This window comes from Cynocephalus volans, chromosome 9, assembly GCF_027409185.1.
Source record: "Cynocephalus volans isolate mCynVol1 chromosome 9, mCynVol1.pri, whole genome shotgun sequence".
NCBI lineage: Eukaryota > Metazoa > Chordata > Mammalia > Dermoptera > Cynocephalidae > Cynocephalus > Cynocephalus volans.
The window spans coordinates 77,452,809-77,473,897 of NC_084468.1; the positions used below are offsets into that span (position 1 = coordinate 77,452,809).

The following is a 21,089-nucleotide window of genomic DNA, read 5'->3' on the forward strand; positions in this document are numbered from 1 at the left end:
AACTTAGCTCCTTAGGCTATGACAAAGTGTCCAGAGGGTAAAAAGACAACTGTGCTTTGTCTTACTGATTGACAGTGTGACCACAGCAAGCATCTCACCAGCTCATGTACTCTTTTTTGATCCTGATTCCCGGGGACTCACCAAAAATAAAGAGAAAACAAACAAAACTTTTCCTGGAAACATTGTAAATTGCTGGTATCTCTGTTGTTTCTAGTGTAATGTCAAAGTTGTTGGACATTACCTCCTTTTGGGTCAAAAATGAGATTTAACCAAATGGAGAAAGATAGTGGGAAATGAATGAGATTTGGGAAATGGATGGAGGTTCAAGTGGCTGGTTCTTTCCCTTGTAGTTGATGATAATTTGTTTTAATCAGTGAGTTTACTTATATATGCTTGTCCTTTTTCCTTTTTTTCTGTGTGATCAGAAACATAATCTGTGAATATATGGATATACTATACACACACACATCAAACAGTCTCACTTGGATGAAAATATATGTGACTTCATGAGTATAGCTGAGTCTAAAAATAGATGTGTCCCATAAAGATAGTGTTTATAGATTTGGTACATATTCACTCTTTAGTAAGTTATGCTTTCTCATTTTTTTTTTTTTTTTGGTGCTAAGTGATATTCCACTAAATACACACAAATATAGCCTTATTAGTTTTTAAACTATTAAAATGCTCCCATAGCTATTAGTAAATAGCCTCTGTCTCTAGTCTCTAAAGTGTCTCCACCATCACTCCAATTTAATTATTGCTTTCTATTAAGAGAAGATATGAACGAATGTATCTGAACATTTTAAAGATTTGTTCTTATCTACCTTCAAAAATACAACATTCTCTACTACTGCTACTACTACTAGTACTACAACTACTAATAGCAACATTGACTCATTGATCACTTACTAAAGGCCAGGCACAGTTCTAAGAAATCTACTTACATTATCTCATTCAATCCATACAACAATGCTATGAGATGCTGTTATCATCTGCATTTTTACAGATAAGGAAACAAAGGCATGAGACACTAAATAGCTTACTCAAAGTAACACGGGTAATAAGTGACAAAACTTGAAGTCAAACCTACATAGTCTCCGAGTCCAGGATCTTCACCACTGCTTCTTCCAGGCTCATTGGGCAAGGATACCTTGATAAAGAGTTTCTTAGGGAGACTGCTGATAACAGCTTCAATCTCTTTGATTGTTCTTGATCTGTTCAGATTTTCTGCATCTTCTTGACTCAGTCTTGGTAGTTTGTGTGTGTCCAGAAATTTATCCATTTCCTTCAGATTTTCAAATTTCTTGAAGTATAGTTGTTTATAGTAGTCTCTAATGATTCCTTGTATTCCTGAGGTATCAGTTGTAATATCACCTTTTTCATTTCTAATTTTTGTTATCTGGGTCTTCTCTCTTCTTTTTTTTTAGTTAGCCTTGCTAATGGCTTGTCAATTTTATTTATCTTCTCAAAAAACCAAATTTTTGTTTCATCAATCTTTGTTTCATTTTTGGGGTTTCTATTTCATTTAGTTCTGCTCTGATCTTAATCACTTCTTTCTGTCTACTAACTTTGGGTTGGGATTGTTCTTGTTTTTCTAGTTCTTTAAGGTGAAGTGTTAGGTTGTTTACTTGCCATCTTTCCATTCTTCTGAAGTAAGCAGTTAATGTGATAAATTTCCCCCTTAGTACTGCTTTTGCAGTATCCCACAAGTTTTGGTATGATGTGTGATTATTTTCATTAGTCTCAATACATTTTTTGATTTCCTGTTTAATTTCTTCTGGACCTGTGTGTCATTAAGTAGAATGCTGTTTAATTTCCATGTATTTGTATAGTTTCCAGAGTTTTGTTTGTTATTGTTTTCTAGTTTTAATCCATTGAGGTCTAAGAAAATACATGGAATAATTCCAATTTTTTTGAATTTGTTGAGACTTGATTTGTGACCTATCCTGGAGAATGTTCCATGTGCTCATGAGAAGAATGAATATTCTGAGGTTGTCAGATGAAATGTTCTCTAGATACCTGCCAAGTCCAATTGGTCTAAAGTGTTGTTTAAATCTTGTGTTTCTTTGCTGATTCTTTGCCTAGATGATCTGTCCAATATTGAGAGTGAGGTGTTCAGGTCTCCTACTATTACAGTATTAGTGTGTATCTCTTTCTTTAGGTCTAATAATGTCTGCTTTATAAATCTGGCTGCTCTGATGTTGGGTGAATATATATTTATGATTATTATGTCTTCTTGTTGGACAGATCCTTTTATCATTATATAGTGTCCTTCTTTATCTTTTTTTATGGTTTTTGGTTTAAAGTCTATTTTATCTGATATAAGAATAGCTACTCCAGCCCATTTTTCATTTCTATTTGCATGGTATATCTTTTTCCATCCTTTCACTCTTAGTCTGTGTGTGTCTTTACAGGTGAGGTGAATCTGTTGAAGGCAGCATATGGTTGGGTCCATCTTTTTAACCCAGTCAGTCAGTCTGTGTCTTTTGAGCAGGAAATTTAATTATTTTATATTGAGTTATTATTGAAAAGTACAGGCAACCAAAGGAAAAATAAACAAATGGGATTATATCAAACTAAAAAGCTTCTGCACAGCAAAAGAAACAATTAAAAGAGTGAAAAGACTACCAACAGAGTGTGAGAAAATTTTGCAAAATATACATCTGACAAAGGATTAATATCCAGAATATAAAAGGAACTCAAGCAACTTAACAGCAAAAAAACAAGTAACCCAATTAAAAAATGGGCAAAGGAGCTGAATAGGCATTTCTCAAAGGAAGACATACAAATGGCCAACAGACATATGAAAAATGCTCAACATCACTCAGCATTCAGGAAATGCAAATCAAAACCAGTTTGAGATACCATCTCACTCCAATTGGGATGGCTAATATCCAAAAGAGTGAGAATGACAAATGTTGGTAAGGATGTGGAGAAAAGGGTACCCTCCTACACTGTTGGTGGGACTGAAAAATGGTGCAGCCTTTATGGAAAATGGTATGGAGGTTCCTCAAACAATTGCAGATAGATCTACCATACGACCCAGCTATCCCACTGTTGGAAATATACCCAGAGGAATGGAAATCATCATGTTGAGGGAATACCTGTACTCCCATGTTTATTGCAGTGCTATTCACAATAGCCAAGAGTTGGAATCAGCCTGAATGTCCATCATCAGATGAGTAGATAAGGAAAATGTTGTATATCTACACAATGGAATACTAGTCTGCTATAAAAAAAATGAAATATTACCGTTCGCAGCAACATGGATGGACTTAGAGAAAATTATATTAAATGAAATAAGCTAGGCACAGAAAGAAATACTGCATATTCTCACTTGTTTGTGAGAGCTAATAAAAATAAATAAATAAATATACTAAGAAGTAAATGGGGGCAGGATAAAAAAAGACACAACAATCACAACAATTCATTGAACTTTTTAAGACAGGTGAACAGATATGCTGTTGTGGGGGGTAGGCGGAGAGGGAGGAAGGAAAGAGGAATTGGTAAAGGGACATGAAAATCAACTACATTATATATTGACAAATTTTAAAAAAGAGTATTGTATTCTTTTCTAAGATAAATACATAGACTCCTATTATATTTGTTTAGGTTTGACTTTACTGGAGCCCAGCTTATCTTTGACATTTACAGACACAGGTTAGCTTTCATCTCACTGCAAGATATAAGGCAACCTGGTATTTAGTTTACCTGCAAAAGACAGTTAGGAAGCCCTAGAGGAACCTAATTAAAATGCAGCATATTTCCAAGGCACCGTATCTTGCTGTGTTGCCATAGAAACAGTGGGAATTTTTGGTCACTGACCTTTGAGGGAATCTGAGGATACATGTTCATCAAGTTCGTAAGAGAAGCCATCCCAGTACGTTAACCTGTAGTTGTAGGATCAATATTTGGAAATCCCCCATGTAATTCTAGCTGATTTTAGAACTATATTAGCAAAACTTACTAGAGGCTCAAACTATAGATTTTTAAGGAATATGTTTAACTTCTTCCAATATAGGATTTAAAATAATTAAAGATACTGTAATAACAGCAAAGAAACATTAAACGAAATCTTAGATAATTGTATAAGAAATATTGAGACTAAAATTATATTTAGAAATAGTTTTACCGTTGTATCTACTCTATTACATTTTGGGTTCTTCAATTTTAGGCTTACTCAAATAAAATATAGCATTACTATATCAAAAAATACACCTAGAAAGTCAAAGTTCATCATAAAATATTAAGGTGCTAATATTATTTACATATGCAAATTCTTAATTCATGCCCTTTTCTGCTTAATTCATTTATAAATTCAGTCATTCCATTACTAAATATATATCTTTGAAAATCCTAATTTTACCTTAATTTATATTTTTCTTTGGCCATTTGACAGAAGCCAAGTATCCATGATTCAACAAGGAAAATGCCTGCATTGCTGTAGACTGCTCTTATCATATCAAACTTTTTTTCTTCTACTGGAAATAAATAACTTGGTTCCATTAGTTTAATTACAAGGAAATATCTATCAGGGGCTGGCTAATTTCTCCTAGAATTAGAAATATTTCTCCATGTATGTAAGCATCAGTATACCAGACATAGACACTTGAAGAAAAATAGAAATATTCTACTAATTACATCTAGAAAACTGAGGCTACTACTCCATTCCCTAGACCTCTGGAAGGTTCTCTTACATAGTTGCATGTCCTCCCTCTGAGAGACAATGTGGCCTAGGGACTGTGAGCACAGACTATGGTGGTATATTGATTAGGACCCCTGGCTCTGCCACTTAATAGCTGTGTGGCCTTGAGAAAGTTGCTTAGCCTATAGGTGTCTCCGTTTGTTCATGCATAAAATTAGAATAATAAAGAAACTGTTCAGGGCCTTTGGGCTCTCTATACAACAGAAACTAACAAATGTCGCAGGCAAAGGTTTATTAGGTCTTATGCTCAAGCACAAGGGAGACAGCATGGAAGGGAGGTCCCTGAAGGGAGCCATTCAGAGTCTTTTATAGGGCAAGGGGTTCTGTGCCTCTGGAAGCAATACATCCTATTCTTCTGGCTGTGTCATGCGCTCATGCTTAATTAGGGCTTCAATCCTCGCTCAGTAGGTCCAAGATGGCGCTGGTGTTGCTCACTACCCATCCCAGGAGGGTTGTTGTAGCGGTCACCTTGAAGCTTTGTGCTCATGTGGGAGTCAGGCTAGCTGCCTGGAGTAAGTTTGTCATTAAAAAAGTTGCTTATCTTAGTTTGTGAAAATAGCTTAGCTGGGTGTGCTGGATTCTTTGTGGCTAGGGGTGAGGAGCCAAGTCAAGGGGCCGAGTCCTCTTCCTATACTGTCTCAAAACCTCTCAGGGTTGTTTTGACAATTAAATGACTTAGTATTGATAAATCATCTATATTTGACACACAATAATTTTTTACATAAGGTATATCCAATTCCAGGACTGAGCTCACATGAAAACACCAGTCCTGTGGCACTCCTGCCCTGCCTGAGGCAGGAAGAACAAAGTGGGATGAACTCATCCCAGATGAAAGCACAGCGTGCTGTTAGTGTGCTGGACAGAGGCCGTCTGTCAAGGTTGCAGTTAGAAAAACGAGTTTTTCTTCCTTAGTGTGGATTTAGACAGCACTATCTGTGAGAATTAATGGTTGTCTTTGTCTTTGAGGGGTGTGTGTGTATGTGTGTGTGTGTGTGTGTGTGTGTGTGTGTGTGTGTGTGTGTAATCCAGTAGTAAAAAAGAAAAACCAATTGTTTCTCCTTCTGTATTCTCACTCACAACACTCGGTATTTCCAGAACGCTTCTCTTCTGACACCAGATATGTGGGTTCTTTTTTCCCACATCAAGCAATTCTCTAGTTCTCTGCAGACACCAACTGGGTGTCCTATAATTCAAATCTGACACTATCTCCCTGGTGTTAGTGTAGATCCACAGGTGAGGGCTTGGTCCTACAAGACTACCTCCACTTAAGGTGCCAATCGCAAGTGGTGAATTCTCAGGTTACCCACAACTTCCGTCTGGCTTGGCTACACATTTGAGGTTTCCACCACCCTCTCGTCAGGTGTGATAATTTACTAGAGTGGCTCACAGAACTCAGGAAAGCTCTAGATTCCCAGTCTATTATAAAAGGAAATAACTCAGGAACAGCCAGATGGAAGAGATGCCTACGGCAAGGTATGAGGAGCGGTGCAGAGCGTCCATGTCCTCTCTGGTGCCCCGTCCCAGCACCTCCAAGTTTTCACCTAAGCTCTCTGAACCCTGTCTTTTAGGGATTTTTATAGAGCCTTTACCCTGTAAGTGTAATTGATTGTTAACTCAGTCTCCAACTCCTCTTCCCTCCCCTCCCTGGAGGACGGAGGTTAGGGGTAAAAGTTTGAATCTTATCACAGCTTAGCCTTTGTGGAGACCAGCCTCTATTCAGCAGCCCTCCAAGAGTCACCTCATTAGAACAGCTCTTCTATCACTCAGGAAATTCCAAGAGATTTAGAAGCCCTGTGTCAGGAACCCAGGATCAAAGACCAAATATTAGAATAAAATATGACCCTAGCACCTCTATTGCTTAGGAGATTACAAGGGTTTTAGGAACTCTTTGCCAGACACTGGAGGCCAAAACCAAATATATATATATATATTTATTATGTCACAAATAGCTACCTACTGGATAAGCCAGAAGGATGAGGAAATATATTTGCATCTCACACTGGTGGAGAGATTTTTTAAAAGATCCAGCTTGGAATGCCAGGCCACGCATTAGCCTGTTCTGCTGCCATGTGCCAAAGCCCACCACGAACTGTTGTTCTGAATCTCCTTAGAGAGGCTGAATAGCTTAGACTTGGGGGAATGTACACCTGTGAAATAAACCTAGGACCAGACTACTGCTCCTCAGGCCACTTGTCAGGCAAATATCTCAGGAGTGAATGTGACACAAGCTTCCTGAAAAGGCTTGCGGGACTTAAAAAACTTTTTAAGTGCTTGGTGCAAAATAAACTATTAAGACATACAAAGTAATTTTCTGCTCACAAATAACTGTCAGATAACTTTTAAGGGAAGGAACACTTCAGAGTAGAATTTCTACCAGTGTAAATCCTTAAGTTCATGTTCACAACTTTTCTAACCTTAAACTGTTCTCAATCACTGCTGTCAATCTAATTCTGTTCTCTATTTTTTATTTTAATGCTAATACTTTTTATTTTTTAAAATATGGTGTTCTAGGTAGATTTAACATACCCTAACCACCATTCTCTAACCCACCTTGAAATATACTGTTCAGTAATGAATACTTTACTGGCTTAAACATAACTTAAAACAAGAGACTTACACTTCACTACAGTGTAAAGTTACACAAGCAGCTTAACACTCTATAGTAGTCTCTTTCTAATTAGACAGAAAAGGAAGTTTCTATGGTGACCATCCTTATAGTCACTCATTCCTCCTTTCTCCTTGCCAATGCCCAATATACATCAAAATGCTCATGATTGCATGTACGCTGTTAACACATCTAGAATGTTCTTTCTCGTAATTATACTTTCCACTAGTGACTTTTAAAAGTGACTATGCCATTTTTCTCCTGAATAATTAAAAAGATAAATTGAATAATTTTTCAAATAATTTATATAAGGCTTTTCATAGTCCAGTTCATTGTCAGTACCCATAAGGAGTTAATGGATCTTCCCTAAAGAGAAAAACCTTTGCACATTCCCAAAGTGTAGGGTTAATGTTCCATCTCCTCTAATGCCTCTAAAATTTCTCCTTCTTTTAACAGCTGTTAAGAACTTTATATTTAAGTTTACTGTGTCAGGTCTCATCTGATATTGTTTATAAGCATGATTTTATTATTAAATAAATAAATAGATGGGAAAAAAATAAAATATTTTTGTAATGAGATAGCATTTTATTTTTTCACCATTTATGTACAAACACAAGTTAATAAAACACATCACAAAACAGTAAAATTTCATAATTAATATTTATAGGTGCATAGCTTCATGCTCACATGTTTTTAAGTATTGTATATATTAACAAATTTCACAATACATCATTATTCTTAGACAGAAAGAATCATTAAAAGACACCTACAAATCTTATATATGATAGTAAATCATTCACAACTTATCAACAGCAACGAAAAAACAGTGAAGGTTTAGAAATAAGTGGTAGTCACTTAGGTGTTTTAATTTGTTTTAGCATTTTGGATTAGAAGCCACAATACCCACAGCACACAAAGATCCTGCTATCATATATTCACTTCAGTGAGAGGGAAGCACCGAAATGCTGAGTGGGGGAAGGTACAGATACTTCAATCACTGCTGATGGAAGACTTCAAAATACACTGCAAACTTTGAGAAAATGTCATGACTGGGCACACTGGGACTGAGCACTTGTACAGCATGGAACGTCTGTCAGCAGATCTCAAGAAACTGGGAGCAAAGGTATTTCTTAGGCTTCAGGTTCATAGTCTTGATACCCTTCCTAACATTAGGAAAATCAAAAAGACAATATACATTGTTAGTATAAGTGATCATTAATCAAGGATATAGAGCAAATGAGATAGGACATTGCTTGATACTTTGAGTAAAATTCACAATAATTCTGGAACTATTCTGCTACAAGCAGACCTACTCTTATTTTTAATAGTTTCATCCTACCTATCAGATATAAATGTGAATTATGGTAGTGTCCTAGTTAGAGTTAGGGTATCTGGGTTCTACTTCCAGATATGCCATTTAACAATCACATGATCTAGTTCTGTAGGACACATTAGCTGGCCTACCTGACTCTCAGTTTCTTCAACTGTAAAATGTAAGAACCAAATCAAGGGGCCTATAAAGCCTCTTCCAGGACTACGATGCTCTAATTCTTAGAAGGAAATTAAGACATTTAAAGGCAAGATACATTTTCTCTCCTTTCACTCTCCCAATTGGATATTTCACCTTTATCCATGGCTTTAATTATTACTTTTATTCCAAAGCCCAAGCCCCCAATACAGTATCTGGATAACATCCACAATAAAAATATTAATGACCTCAACTAAAGGAGACAGATTAGTCCTCCAAAAGAACAACTCTAATAATATCAGGAATACCTTCAACAACCCAAGCTGCTTCCTGAGTAAAGTACAAAGTTAAATGGCAAAATTGTGCTATTGCTCTACAACTTGTCTTTGACCCATCTCAGCAACCTTAATCTATTGCTATCTCTCTGTTGCCTAAGCTTGAATCATAATTCCTCACTGTTCCTCAGACATATCTACATGCATTTTCAGACATACCTACCTTTGCTTCTGATATGCTCTTGTGCTAGAATGTCCTCCCTTTATTTTAACCTATCATATCTCCTATCCTCTTCCATCCAGATCAACACTACCTCAATAAAACTTCTGATTGATCTAAGCAGATCTTTTAAAATGTTACACCTTTCAGTGTGTCTTGTATAATTTTGCCCCTGTGATGGCTGGTACATTGAGCACAGTCAATAATATTTGTGAAAGGAATTATGATGAATAAATGAAGAAATGAATTTTTATTTTTTTAAATATAAAACCTACTAGTGTGCAAATTCCTTGTATCCTGGTACTATCAATTACTCTTCTTTTCATTTTCTGTAGTGTTTAGCATTGTGCCTTGCATAAAGAGAACTAAAGATATTGGTAAAATCTTATTAGACACACAATTTAAACTCAATTTCTATAAATGGAATTATTATCAACGTGCCTTTTAATGCATGAAGAATAACACATCACTACAACACTCTTTTTAATGGAGCAGTAATACATTTTCTCTTCTTGTGACACCTTTGTTTGGTTTTGATATTAGGGGAACAGTGGTCTCCTAGAATTAGTTGGGAAATTTTCTCTCCTATTTTTTGTAAGAGGAATTAATTGTTATTAATAGGAATTAATTGGTATTTTTGTTCTTTAAATGTTCAGAAGAATTCACTAGTGAAGCCATCTTTGCCCAGGAATTCCTAAGATTTATTTTTAGAGTTTTATGTGTATAAACTTTTACCTCGGAAGGCATTTCATAAGCTTCATTGTCCGGATCCACGGGCATATCTTCCAGAATTCCTTCCTGTGGGGCTCCTTCTTCACTCTAATATTTTAAAGTAGGAAGCACAAAAAGGACATGAGAAGGTACCCCTTTTCACTGTTTAAAATCGTGAACATATTTTGAAAAAAATCTTTTGTAAATATATATAGGGATGTTGGCAGCAATGTTGTAAAAATGTCACTCAATGCTGCCATTTTAAACTATACAATGCATTGGAAAAATCATGTGGTAAAATAGGTTACTAACTCAAAAAATGTACAAGTTTTTGTCCAAGTAATTCACTACCCAGGAGATAGGCCAAAGCTATAGCCCAAGGTGTTTTTCACAAGATCAGTGGCAGCAGTAAAGAACTTAACTTAAACGTTTAATGGATGATGCAGAGTTAAGAATATTATTATTCAACTACTGTGTAGATTATTATGGAGATACATATTACCATGACATTTATTTGTGGTATAATGTCTAGCAGGATATAACGTGTTATATGTAGTAGGGAACAACGTATGTAGAATTCAGATGCAAAGATAAAAAGACTGGAAGAAAACATGACAAAATATTTGAAGATTTGTTGGACGGTTATGTATGTTATTTTTATTGTGTTCTAAATTTTTAATTTATTTAAAAATTTATAGTATAAAAGCATAACTATTTCATAATTTATTTTTAAATGATGGCAAATAAACAAATTCCTGTCTGAAATCTGAAGATCAAGACTATATAACTTTGGTGGAAGAAAATCAAATACATGGTCAGACAATTTTTCCAGGTATCTCTTCTTAGAAATACAGACTACAAAATTCAGTCTGAAATGATCATGGCTTTATTAGTATTTTTCATTACATACTTTTGTTATTTTGCATTTATTCCAGAAAAGTAACTATAAAAAGATGAAGTTCATTAAAAATTGAAAAAGCAGAGAGACAATGTGAGCCTGAATGAATTTACTGGAAGAGATCAAATAGTCCCTCAGCCAATGTAGCTTATGTCTAGTGACATGTCTGATGTAAATAATGCTTCCCTGTGTCTCCATCACAGAAGTGAGTGACAGGTAGGCAGAGGGATAAGGAAACGGCTGGCAGTGAGAAAAGGTCAAACTAAATCATGCTTATGGTAGCTGGGCAGAGAAGCTTATAGATCATTGTCCCCTGGCCAACCCCATTTTATAAACCAGAAAGTCCAAGTTATTTATACATTAAATAAAATATAAACCATCCCAAACTACCTCACTTCTAAATGTAGAGTAAAGATATTGTTTTTATAGTATTTCACCTCTCAGTGTGAGTCAAGAACATAGGTTCTGTTGTATGGTAGTTGGGCACAGGACTGCAGTGTCACAGGACTTAAGCTCAAATCCTAGCATCTCTAGATTTCAGGCCTTTTGTTATGTTGGGCAAGTTTCTTATGCTTTTCTAAGCATCAATAAGCCTTAGTGATAAAAATGGAGGAGCAATATCTTTATAACTAGGAGAGGCAAGTGACATCATTAACCATCTCATTAATATTTAGATAACTATTAATGATAGTCAAGTATGAGGAAAATAAGGCAATTTTAAATGCCTAATTTTAAAATGTTCCCATGCATTTTAAAACACTACACAAGTAGAGATTTAACTTTCTAATGTAATTTGTCAGACAATTTTGATGAGGACTGAACAAGCAAATACGACAGACCTGGCCGGTTTGTTATTTGACTGTCACAAATGAGTTGCTACTATACAACGAAGACTGGTGAACGTTACTGGATATGTGTGTGTGTGTATTGGGGTTGTCTTTGTGTGTCCTTCAAAGTTCAGCCAAGTAATTTTGGGTGTTCTTATGAATTCTTTGGCTAGATTGATCAGGTACTGTAATCAACTGAAACCCATCTTGTTAATTTTAAATATTGCTTCACTTAAGTTGCAAGTACGTGATGACTGCTTATTTTAAAAAGCATATGCATTTCTGAGCACACATTTACCTAATCCTTTTAAAATTGCACTCCAAATACCTACAGGTTATAAAATAAAATATGTGCCACTTATTTTCAACTGAATACAGGTCATAAAAATTGTTCTTTTTTATGTGTTTTCATTTAGGTAACCACTGTTCAAGGGTATTTCAAAAAGTACACGGAAAAGAGGTAATTAAAAAATAATACGAATCTTTTCATGAACTTTTTGAAGACCCCTCATACTTTATAAGTTCTTGAGAAATTGTCTTAATCAAGAGTGTAAAAGTTTAAAGAATTATAAAATCGGTTTAATTGTGGGCAAGGATTTGAGAATAGAGGAAATATGAACACAATATTAAAAAAGAGATCAAATAAGTGATAAGACAGAATGCAAGCTGCAAGAATGAAGACACATAGATAAGTGGAAGAAAGGGAGGGAAATGAATAAAGAAGGGTGAATAATGAAATATAACCCTAGGATGTTTAATAACTATCAAGAGATCACAAGAACAGGCCTGTACTTTCAGAAACATTTACTTGCTCAAGGAATAATATATGTTGCTTTCACAAATCTTATCACTGGATGTTTAAATATTATACCACTGGAGAATGAGATTATTGATCGTGTTGAAATAAAGCTGAATTAATATTTTATTAATCAATTATGATTAACAACTGCAAAGGTCATAAATAACTGTATTGCATACATGAAGTGGAAATAGCTCACAGAACTCCTATGAGGAGTCTGTACATAGCCACATTTTCCCAAGGAAACATGGTGTTGGGAAAATAGAATAATTTAATCAGGCTCCCCTTGCTTCAGGGCCAGTTAGGGGTGGTTCAGTAAACATTGTGTGTGTGGGGGGGGTGGAGTTAGTGCGCATGTGCGCCAATGTATCTTTTTAGTTTTGTTGCTATTCTTGTTTTCTTCAGAGAGAGAGAGAGAAAGAGGAGAGGGGAGTTTTAGTGGAGCAGGCAGGCAGGCCTCTGCCTTGGGCGTCTACCCTGTGCAGCCATGCTTTCCAACCTATGGCTCCAAGGACCTTTTGGCTGGTTACCTAGCTCATAGACCTGCATGAAGGGGTCTGGTGACCTAGCCTGGCATGTGAGGGGTCTGAGGACCCAGCCTGGCATGTGAAGGGTTTGTGGCCCAGTCTGTGAAAGGGCTTGAGGGGTCTGTGGGCTCCAGACCCAGCTTTAGCTTGACAATCAGCCCAGTTGGTGCAGGATTACCAGCAGGTAAAAGAGCACCACAACTGGCACAGTTGTGGTCAAGTAGCTTTACAATTGGCATCACAAACAGGATAAGTAGCTCCACAATTGGTGGTGTCAACAGGATTAAAGACATTAAAAGTAGCTTAGCAGTAGCCAGACAAATTGGCATCATCAGCAGGATTACTCCACAATTGGCGTAGTCTGTGGCAGGATTCTGAATAGGTACAGGAGCTGAAAGCCCTTGGAAGAAAGAGGAAATGTGGCTACTTGTGAATATGCTCTGCCCTATGGCCACCTTCCTATTGACTGGGATCTGGTTGCTGCACACTGTCCTGAAAGGCAGCATAGAGCAGGTACTACAATGCAAAACCCCTTGGGATAGGGAGGAAATGTGGCTACCCTTGAGCATGTGGTGCCCAGTGGCCACCTTTCTGCTGACTGGAGCCTGGCTCCTGCTCACTCTGCTGCAAACTGATCGACATTTGTGGCAGAAAACAGAGTCCTTGGAAGCATGGATAAATGTCCTAGGGGATGACACGTAGCGACTGGCCACTCCTGCCTCTCACACCAGGGAAGATGACCAACCCAGTGGTGAAGTGGGGAGACCATGTGTCTCCAGGCATGACCTGTTGTGCATGAGAAATGGAGACAGTAAAGCAGTAGAGACAGGGAGAGCCCCTGGCTGCTCGGCTGCTGCAGCTATGAGACCTAAGGGTGGATGGTGTAACACGCTGTAGAGAATATGTAGTAAACGCATGTTGCATTTGTCTGAAGGCAAAAGGCTCAGAGAGTGCCACTTAAACCTGATGGCCAGCTGGGTGCCGTAAAACCCGTGAAAAGAGTGCCCCATGCAGATGGGCAGATGACCCGAGGACAGGTGCCCCTACAGAATTTCAAGTATGTTTTTGCTTGGTGAAAAGGTGGGAAAGTTGGTCTCCATTACTACATGCCTGTCTCTGAGGCAGCCGCTGCAGAATGGTTGCGGATGTGCACAGAGGCAGGGAAGTCACTCCTTGATGGACTGGGCGAATGCAGCTGTTTGAATGTGGGAGAATGCTTCAAAACTGCCTGAGACTGAGTGAATGGCCAGTGTAAGGTGAGCTGATTGAAGTAATTCAAAAGCCAGGATGTAAAAGAGAAGCAGAGCATAAAGATTTGGAAAATTTGCAGCCTGGCCATGCAGTAGAGAAGTGGAGAGCAGGAGAAAAACGCAACGGTGAAGCAGATAAACTGTTTGCTAAAGACATTATCTTGGAGGTGAGGCAGCCAGATGCTAAGAGCCAAGACAATGGGGAAAAAAGCCCTAAATGCATTTGAGAAGTCTGGATGGGTGCCCCACCCATCACAGGCCCAGAGGGCATTTGAGAAGTTTGGGAGAGTGCCCCTCCCATCCTAGGAGAACTGAGTTGTCCTGCAGGGCAGACCTGAGGTGTCATTGCCCTCAGCAAACTGCTCCCTGCATCCCAGCTGCTTTGGCTAGAGCAATCCTGCTTCAGTACCTCTGAAGAAAAAAAACTGAAAACCTCAGTGGTGTAGTGGTGTTCACGTTGTGTTAAATTTGCAGGCCGGCAGTATGTGAGAGCAGTGGAGGCCTGGCAGCCTCCACCTAGACTTCGGAAGACGTATGAAAAAGTTCGGGGACTCAGGAGGAGACCTGTTGCAGGGGTGGAGCTGCTGTGGAGGTCATCTATGGAGCAATTTGGAGCAGAAAAGAGGGGTCAGAGCCCCCACAGAGAACCCCCACTGAGGAAAAGTCTAGTGGAGACAGGACATGGCAAGAATGGAAATATTCTCTTACCAGCCCCAACCTGTTTGCAACAGGGACAGACAGTACAATGGGATTGGTCTTGGAGAATAAAAGTCCCCCATATATGCTGGCTAGGTTTAATAGGGCCTTGGGGAAAAGGATTAGAGGAAGGCTTGCAAGTTTCACCTTGGGTGACAAGTACCTGGCCTCCTTGAGTCAAAGTGACATGGCCTGGAACAGATGAGCACTCTATTCCAAAGGGCACATTTGAATTGTCATTATGGCCAATTATGAGTTCCCCTATACTGTTACATGTAGAACCCATAGATCCAACAGTGTTAGCAGATAAAGCATGGTATCATAAGCCAGGTAAGATACCTATTCCTGCAACCATCCTTTCTCAGGATGGCAAACTGGCATGTATCTTACCAGAGGGGCGAGAACTTCCCCTTTTGGTACCAATAACTCTTCTGTCTATTCGCCCATAGTGTTCTGGCTGCAGGAACTGCACCAGAGTGGTGTGATCAATGTGTTGGCATGCTGAATATGCACTGAACTTCCCATCAGTATGACTACAGGATTTTCATGTAGGATCACACCAATGGTGACTACTAACCGGACATATGCGGCGGACAGTTAAAAGGACAGAACTGCAAGCCTTAAGGCATACTGAACAGACAATAGGTTATGTAGATGTAAGGATCATTTATCCTCGCCAAGGGAACATTGTAGAAGATTCTGAATGCATAGATTGTACAGCATAGATTGTACAGCGAGGGACCCTGAAGGGGTGGATTGTTGGGAAAATAGAATAATTTAATTAGGCTCTCCTTGCCTCAGGGCTGGTTGGGGGTGGTTCAGTAAACATTGTCTGTGTGGGGGTGGAGTTAGTGCACATGTGTGCCAATGTTTCTTTTTTGTTTTGTTGTTATTCTTGTGTTCTTGAGTGAGAGAGAGAGAGAGAGAGAGAGAGAGAGAGAGAGAGAGAGAGAGAGAAGAGAAGAGAAGAGAAGAGAAGAGAAGAGAAGAGAAGAGAAGAGAAGAGAAGAGAAGAGAAGAGAAGAGAAGAGAAGAGAAGAGAAGAGAAGAGAAGAGAAGAGAAGAGAAGAGAAGAGAAGAGAAGAGAAGAGAAGAGAAGAGTTTTAGTGAAGCAGGCGGGCAGGTGTCTGCCTTGGGCGTCCGCCCTGTACAGCCATGCTTTCTAACCTATGGCTCCAAGGACCTTTTGGCTGGTTACCTAACTCACAGACCTGCGTGACCCAGCCTGGCATGTGAAGGGTTTGTGGCCCAGTCTGTGAGTGGTGTCACAAACAGGATAAGTAGCTCCACAACTGGCGATATCTACAGGATTCCAGACATTAGCTATGGCACCATACATGGTTTCAGTGAGGTTTAGTAATTTGCCCAGTCACACTGGCAGAGGTGACATCAGCCTCTGTGTTCTTGACTATCCTGAGCCTTTTTCCCAAAAGAGTTTTGACATTCAAAATGCTTTCCTTACGGTACATTCTATTGTGTCCTTGACTACACCTATTACTTTCTGACCTAATTAAGAGTATATTGGAGGTAAAAGAAATGATCTTTTCATTTGATTGCTGAAGCCCATCAATGAAGAAATAATCATGAACCTATGTCTATCGGTTTATCCACAAACATTATATGCTCTATGGGGCCACTATATCTTTCTCAGTCTAAAAATATTCCCAGAAGGAAAAAAAAGAAAAATTAATTCAAGCACAGGTGAGAATTGTACAGGTGAGAATTGTCTTTGATTATAAAACACTCTGATGAGTCACTGATTGTACGTAGAAAGACCAGCCTGAGGGCAAGGTCGGAGGAACTAGTAAGAGTTGAAGAACTAGTGGGAATGAAGTGGCAATGTGAAAGATAGCCCTACCTCAGTGATAATTCCTGCAACCAAAGTAGCCAAAATCCTTTAAGAACAAGGATATCTAATATTCAATCTCCTCTTTTTTATCCAGTCCTATGCTGCAATAGCACCATCCCACCCTGCCGCTCACACATAGCTTTGCTGTCCCTAAATCTTCAAGAAGTTTGCCACACAGTGTTCGGTATAGGATGCTGCAGGATGGGAAAAGTACAGTATAGGTAAATGGTGGATTATTTCACAGAAGCAAGAAATTAGGGCCACAGTGGACCAGGAGAAATGTAATCCTGGGAAAACTATCAAGCACATATCTTGCCTTTCCTGTACAGATTATACCCTAGGGTAAGCAAGGAGTTGATGAGTGCAGGGTTTTTTTGTTTTTATAAACATCTATCTGAGGCGGGAGAGAGAGAATTAGAATATCACCTTTTTCACAGTGGATCTGGGCAGTGATCATCAGTGGCTGCTAACATGACATGAAGGGATATAACCACCTGTTATGTGGCCCCTGATGGAAGTACACATCACCATCTATAAGACATTCTTGCCAAAATATGAATTTGATTCACATCTATCAGTGACAACTTACAGCAAATACAAGGGGCTGAAGAACATGTTCACATCATTAGATGCAATCAAATTTTGGACTGTGGGAAACTGTACAGGACAAATCACACAGCTACTTCAAAAAGTAAATTGCAAGGAAAACAAAAATTATTGGAAACCTAAAGATTAAAGCTCACTTGAGCACATCAGCAAATTGCTATTTAATAACCTTATTTCGTGCTTGCTTCAGCAGCACGCATACTAAAAAGTGGAATGATAGAGAGAAGATTAGCATGGTTCCTAAAAAAGAAAAAAAAAAAAAAGAAGAAAAAGAACCTTATTTCAGTCTTTAGATCCTGATTTAAGCAAATGGAAAACAAATATGAGACAGTTGGGAAAATCTGAACACTCACTGGATATTTAATTAAAGAGTTATTGTTTTTTTGTTTAGGTATGATAATGGAGTTTTGCTTTAAAAAGAGTTCTTAACTTTTAGTAACTAAATAATCAGATGTTTACAAATCAAAAAAGATGTCTAGGAATTTGCTTTAAAACTATCCAAGCTTGGGTAGAGAAAAAACAAGAGTCTGTAATTTTTCATAATAAGTTTTAAAACATGTATATGCTCATTTCAGTGGTTATTTCTCTAATTCTAATATCTTTCTCTGAATATAATTATGTAATCAAAATTTGTTGACTCCATAATCTTAATAGATTTTCAAGCATACTAAAATAGAGAATATAACAACAAATACTTTATATGATCAGCAGATACAATTTTATTCCTATACCTTTATATTTATTGTTTTATAAGCCTATCTCTAAAAACACTGTTATCTATAAAGAATTATTATAATAAATTTCAGTTTCAAGTCCAAGTTAGAACTGTGCCTAATTATACTTTCATTGTTACAAAAAAGAGCAATAAAACTTTGAATCTTATGAATATTGAGGACTTGTTTTCAAAATGTAATCATATTTGAAAATATGAAATGCACCTTCCACTCATTTTTACCACAAAGAAAATAAAAATACCAATATAACAAATGTTAAAAAAAAAACCTTTGAAAAAAGCTATTTTTGTCCCAAGTTTGGATTATGATATTATATTAAGCTAGAATATGTTAGGGCAATGAAATACATGAGAAAAATGTCTGGATTCAGTATATGCCTGCATGTTTAGGAAGAGAATCTATAAAGTATATAGATATAATAACAGAATACCTTTGCTTCCCCTCTCTGATAGGCCCTATCTCTGGAAAATTTGTGGTCTCCTCTTTCAAGAGAGGTTTCAAGTGAAATTGAATAAATTCAGTGTCTTACCTCTGCATTCAACCCATGGAAAGAAAAATGGTTATAAAAAAAAATACAGTGGAATGGCCCTCTATTGATAAAAGGAAGGATTTAAAAGCTGCACGTTTAGCAGGGAGCAGAAATGGCTGTGACTGACCTCTCCCGTCTCCCACCCTAAAAACACACTCAAGTTCTTTCTAAATGAGCCTGTTGTGTCAAAGAGCTGATATCTAACCAATGACCATGGTTAGGACAGATCATGAAGCGATGCTTAACTTCTAATACTTCATTGGGAAGTGCAAGTCCAGAGAAGTGAAAGTGAAGGAAAAGAGAAGTGAGACAAGAAGTGGGAAGACATTTCAGCAGTTGGGAGAGAAAGCTGATCACTGAGCTCACTTCAGGGCAAGAGCCTGAGAGCCACCAGCTTGCTGCTGCATGCTGAGTAAATTGGTGGCAGCTCCTCAGACCCTCAGTATCTCCCACAGTCTTCCTATTGGCTGTGTGGGGATAACTCTCTGTATTAAAAATTTGCATATTTGGTATGCAAAGTGGAGTTTGTTTCCTTGACCAAGCTCTGATTCAAAAGGCAAATCAAATTTAATTAACTTTGCTTATATTTGTATCTGCCATTAATATTTCACATTTTTGTATAGCTTTTGGTTAGCATATTTATCTTTATGAATACAACTGTATATATGATATTTAATTTTATTTCATGTTTTAAATCATATTGCATTTAGATTCTATAATGCTTTCTGTAAAGAAATTATTTTTTTCCAATTCCATGATGTACAGTTTAATTTTATCGTATGTTAACCTGACATACAATGATAGGTTAAATAAAAATTGCTTCCCCAAACCACACTCTTAAGTAAAACCTAGAATTCTCTGGGGCCCTTGTTAAAAATGCAGGTTTGTAGGGCCTTGTGAATGTCTTGTTAGATATGTTCCTTGGAAACCACAGCCCATCACCAGCTGTGTGTCAACTCTGATGTCACTTAGTATTTGCTGTCAGAGTGAATACAAGAAACAAAAGAAGATGTCCTCCATTTTGAAGTCTATAAAGGCCGGCAAATGGTCAGGGTTTTCTAAAGACAGTGGGAAGCAATATATAGTAAATATATTATGAATATATTTACAATGGTGACACTTCATCAATTATCTGGTGTCTATGCCTTAAACATTCAAAGCAGCAGAAGCACTCTTTCCCCCTCTTTTACATCATGAGGTATTTTGGGTGGAAAAATTATTTTGCTACGTTGTTGAACAATGTTAATCAGCCTCAAATAATGGAATTAACACTTTTGCTCAATAGCTTAAACCATGGGGATAGAGGAGAATAATAGTAACCATAAAGATAAGAGGAAAAAAGCTTCAACTTAAGCACTTGTCTTAAATAATCCAGTGTTTCTGAACTCAGAACTCCTATTTAAGTGAAAATAGCATAGACTTTTTAAAAATGTGTATCTTATATACTCCTCATCTTAAACAGGGGAGTCTACGTGTAAGTGGTGTAATGTATTTCACTGAGAGAATTACCATGTATTTTACTGAAACACTCAATAATGAAGTAGGCAGGTATTAAAATCTTGTTAAAAAGTAAGGTTAAGATATATTCCATATGTTCAACTTTCTGCTGACAATTCTTAGTGTTCTCATCATACCATTTCAGGGTGGGGAACAGAGGGCATCTGATCCAAAACCAGATTAATCTCAATTTTTGTGTTTTACAAAACAGCTAAGGAATTTTACAAACACAAGAAATTGAATTAAAAAACAAACAAACAAAACATTTGGACAATGTTATTTCATCATCAGAACCAAAACCACACAATGTAGTTCAGAAATACCACTATATTTCTAGTCTTAATATTATGTATAGGACAGAACAATAAAAAAATAATGTAATGATCATATTTATTGTTTACATACTATAAAGTTTTTAAATGCATTCTAGTAATTATATGCTATGATGTGGAAAACAATGAAAATTGGCGTGTTCTGGTGTAACCAACACCTGAAGAATAATAAGCATGCTAAAGAGACACTGAACCCTACCTCCTTTTCCAAATATATACAGTTAAGTTAAAATTCAAATTTTATTTTTGGGGAAAGTACAGTTATGATTTAGATCTAAGGCAATGGACTTGGTCCATTCAATGCTCTTGTATCTTTAGGAATACATAAAAAATGGCAGGCCCAGCACTAATAGCTATCTGCCACTAGCGGCCTTGTCATTGAAATCCATAGGACTAATCTGTTCTTTCCAAGGCAATTATGTAGACAAAAGGCGAGGAGTTGCAATATTAATTATAATGTTTAAATATACTATAAAATATATAATATATTATAGCTTAATATTAATATAATTTACAACATTACATCTAGTGAGATAATGTAAAAGAATATGAGTAGATGGA

The 21,089-nt window shown here is 37.3% G+C and overlaps 1 protein-coding gene and 1 non-coding gene across 2 annotated transcripts in view; one reads left to right on the plus strand and one right to left on the minus strand.

Annotated features, from left to right (window-relative positions):
- Nucleotides 1–8,440: 8,440 nt before the first annotated feature.
- The window catches only part of SNCA (synuclein alpha), a 108,745-nt gene continuing 96,096 nt past the window's right edge, over nt 8,441–21,089 (minus strand). The window contains exons 5-6 of the mRNA XM_063108742.1: nt 10,009–10,092; nt 8,441–8,473 (exon numbers count right to left, since the gene is read on the minus strand). Coding sequence (XP_062964812.1) covers nt 8,441–8,473; nt 10,009–10,092 — 117 coding nt within the window. The remainder of the gene's footprint in view (nt 8,474–10,008; nt 10,093–21,089) is intronic.
- On the plus strand, nt 17,614–17,720 carry LOC134386693 (U6 spliceosomal RNA). Its single transcript, XR_010024521.1, has one exon. It is a non-coding gene; the product is annotated as a U6 spliceosomal RNA (small nuclear RNA).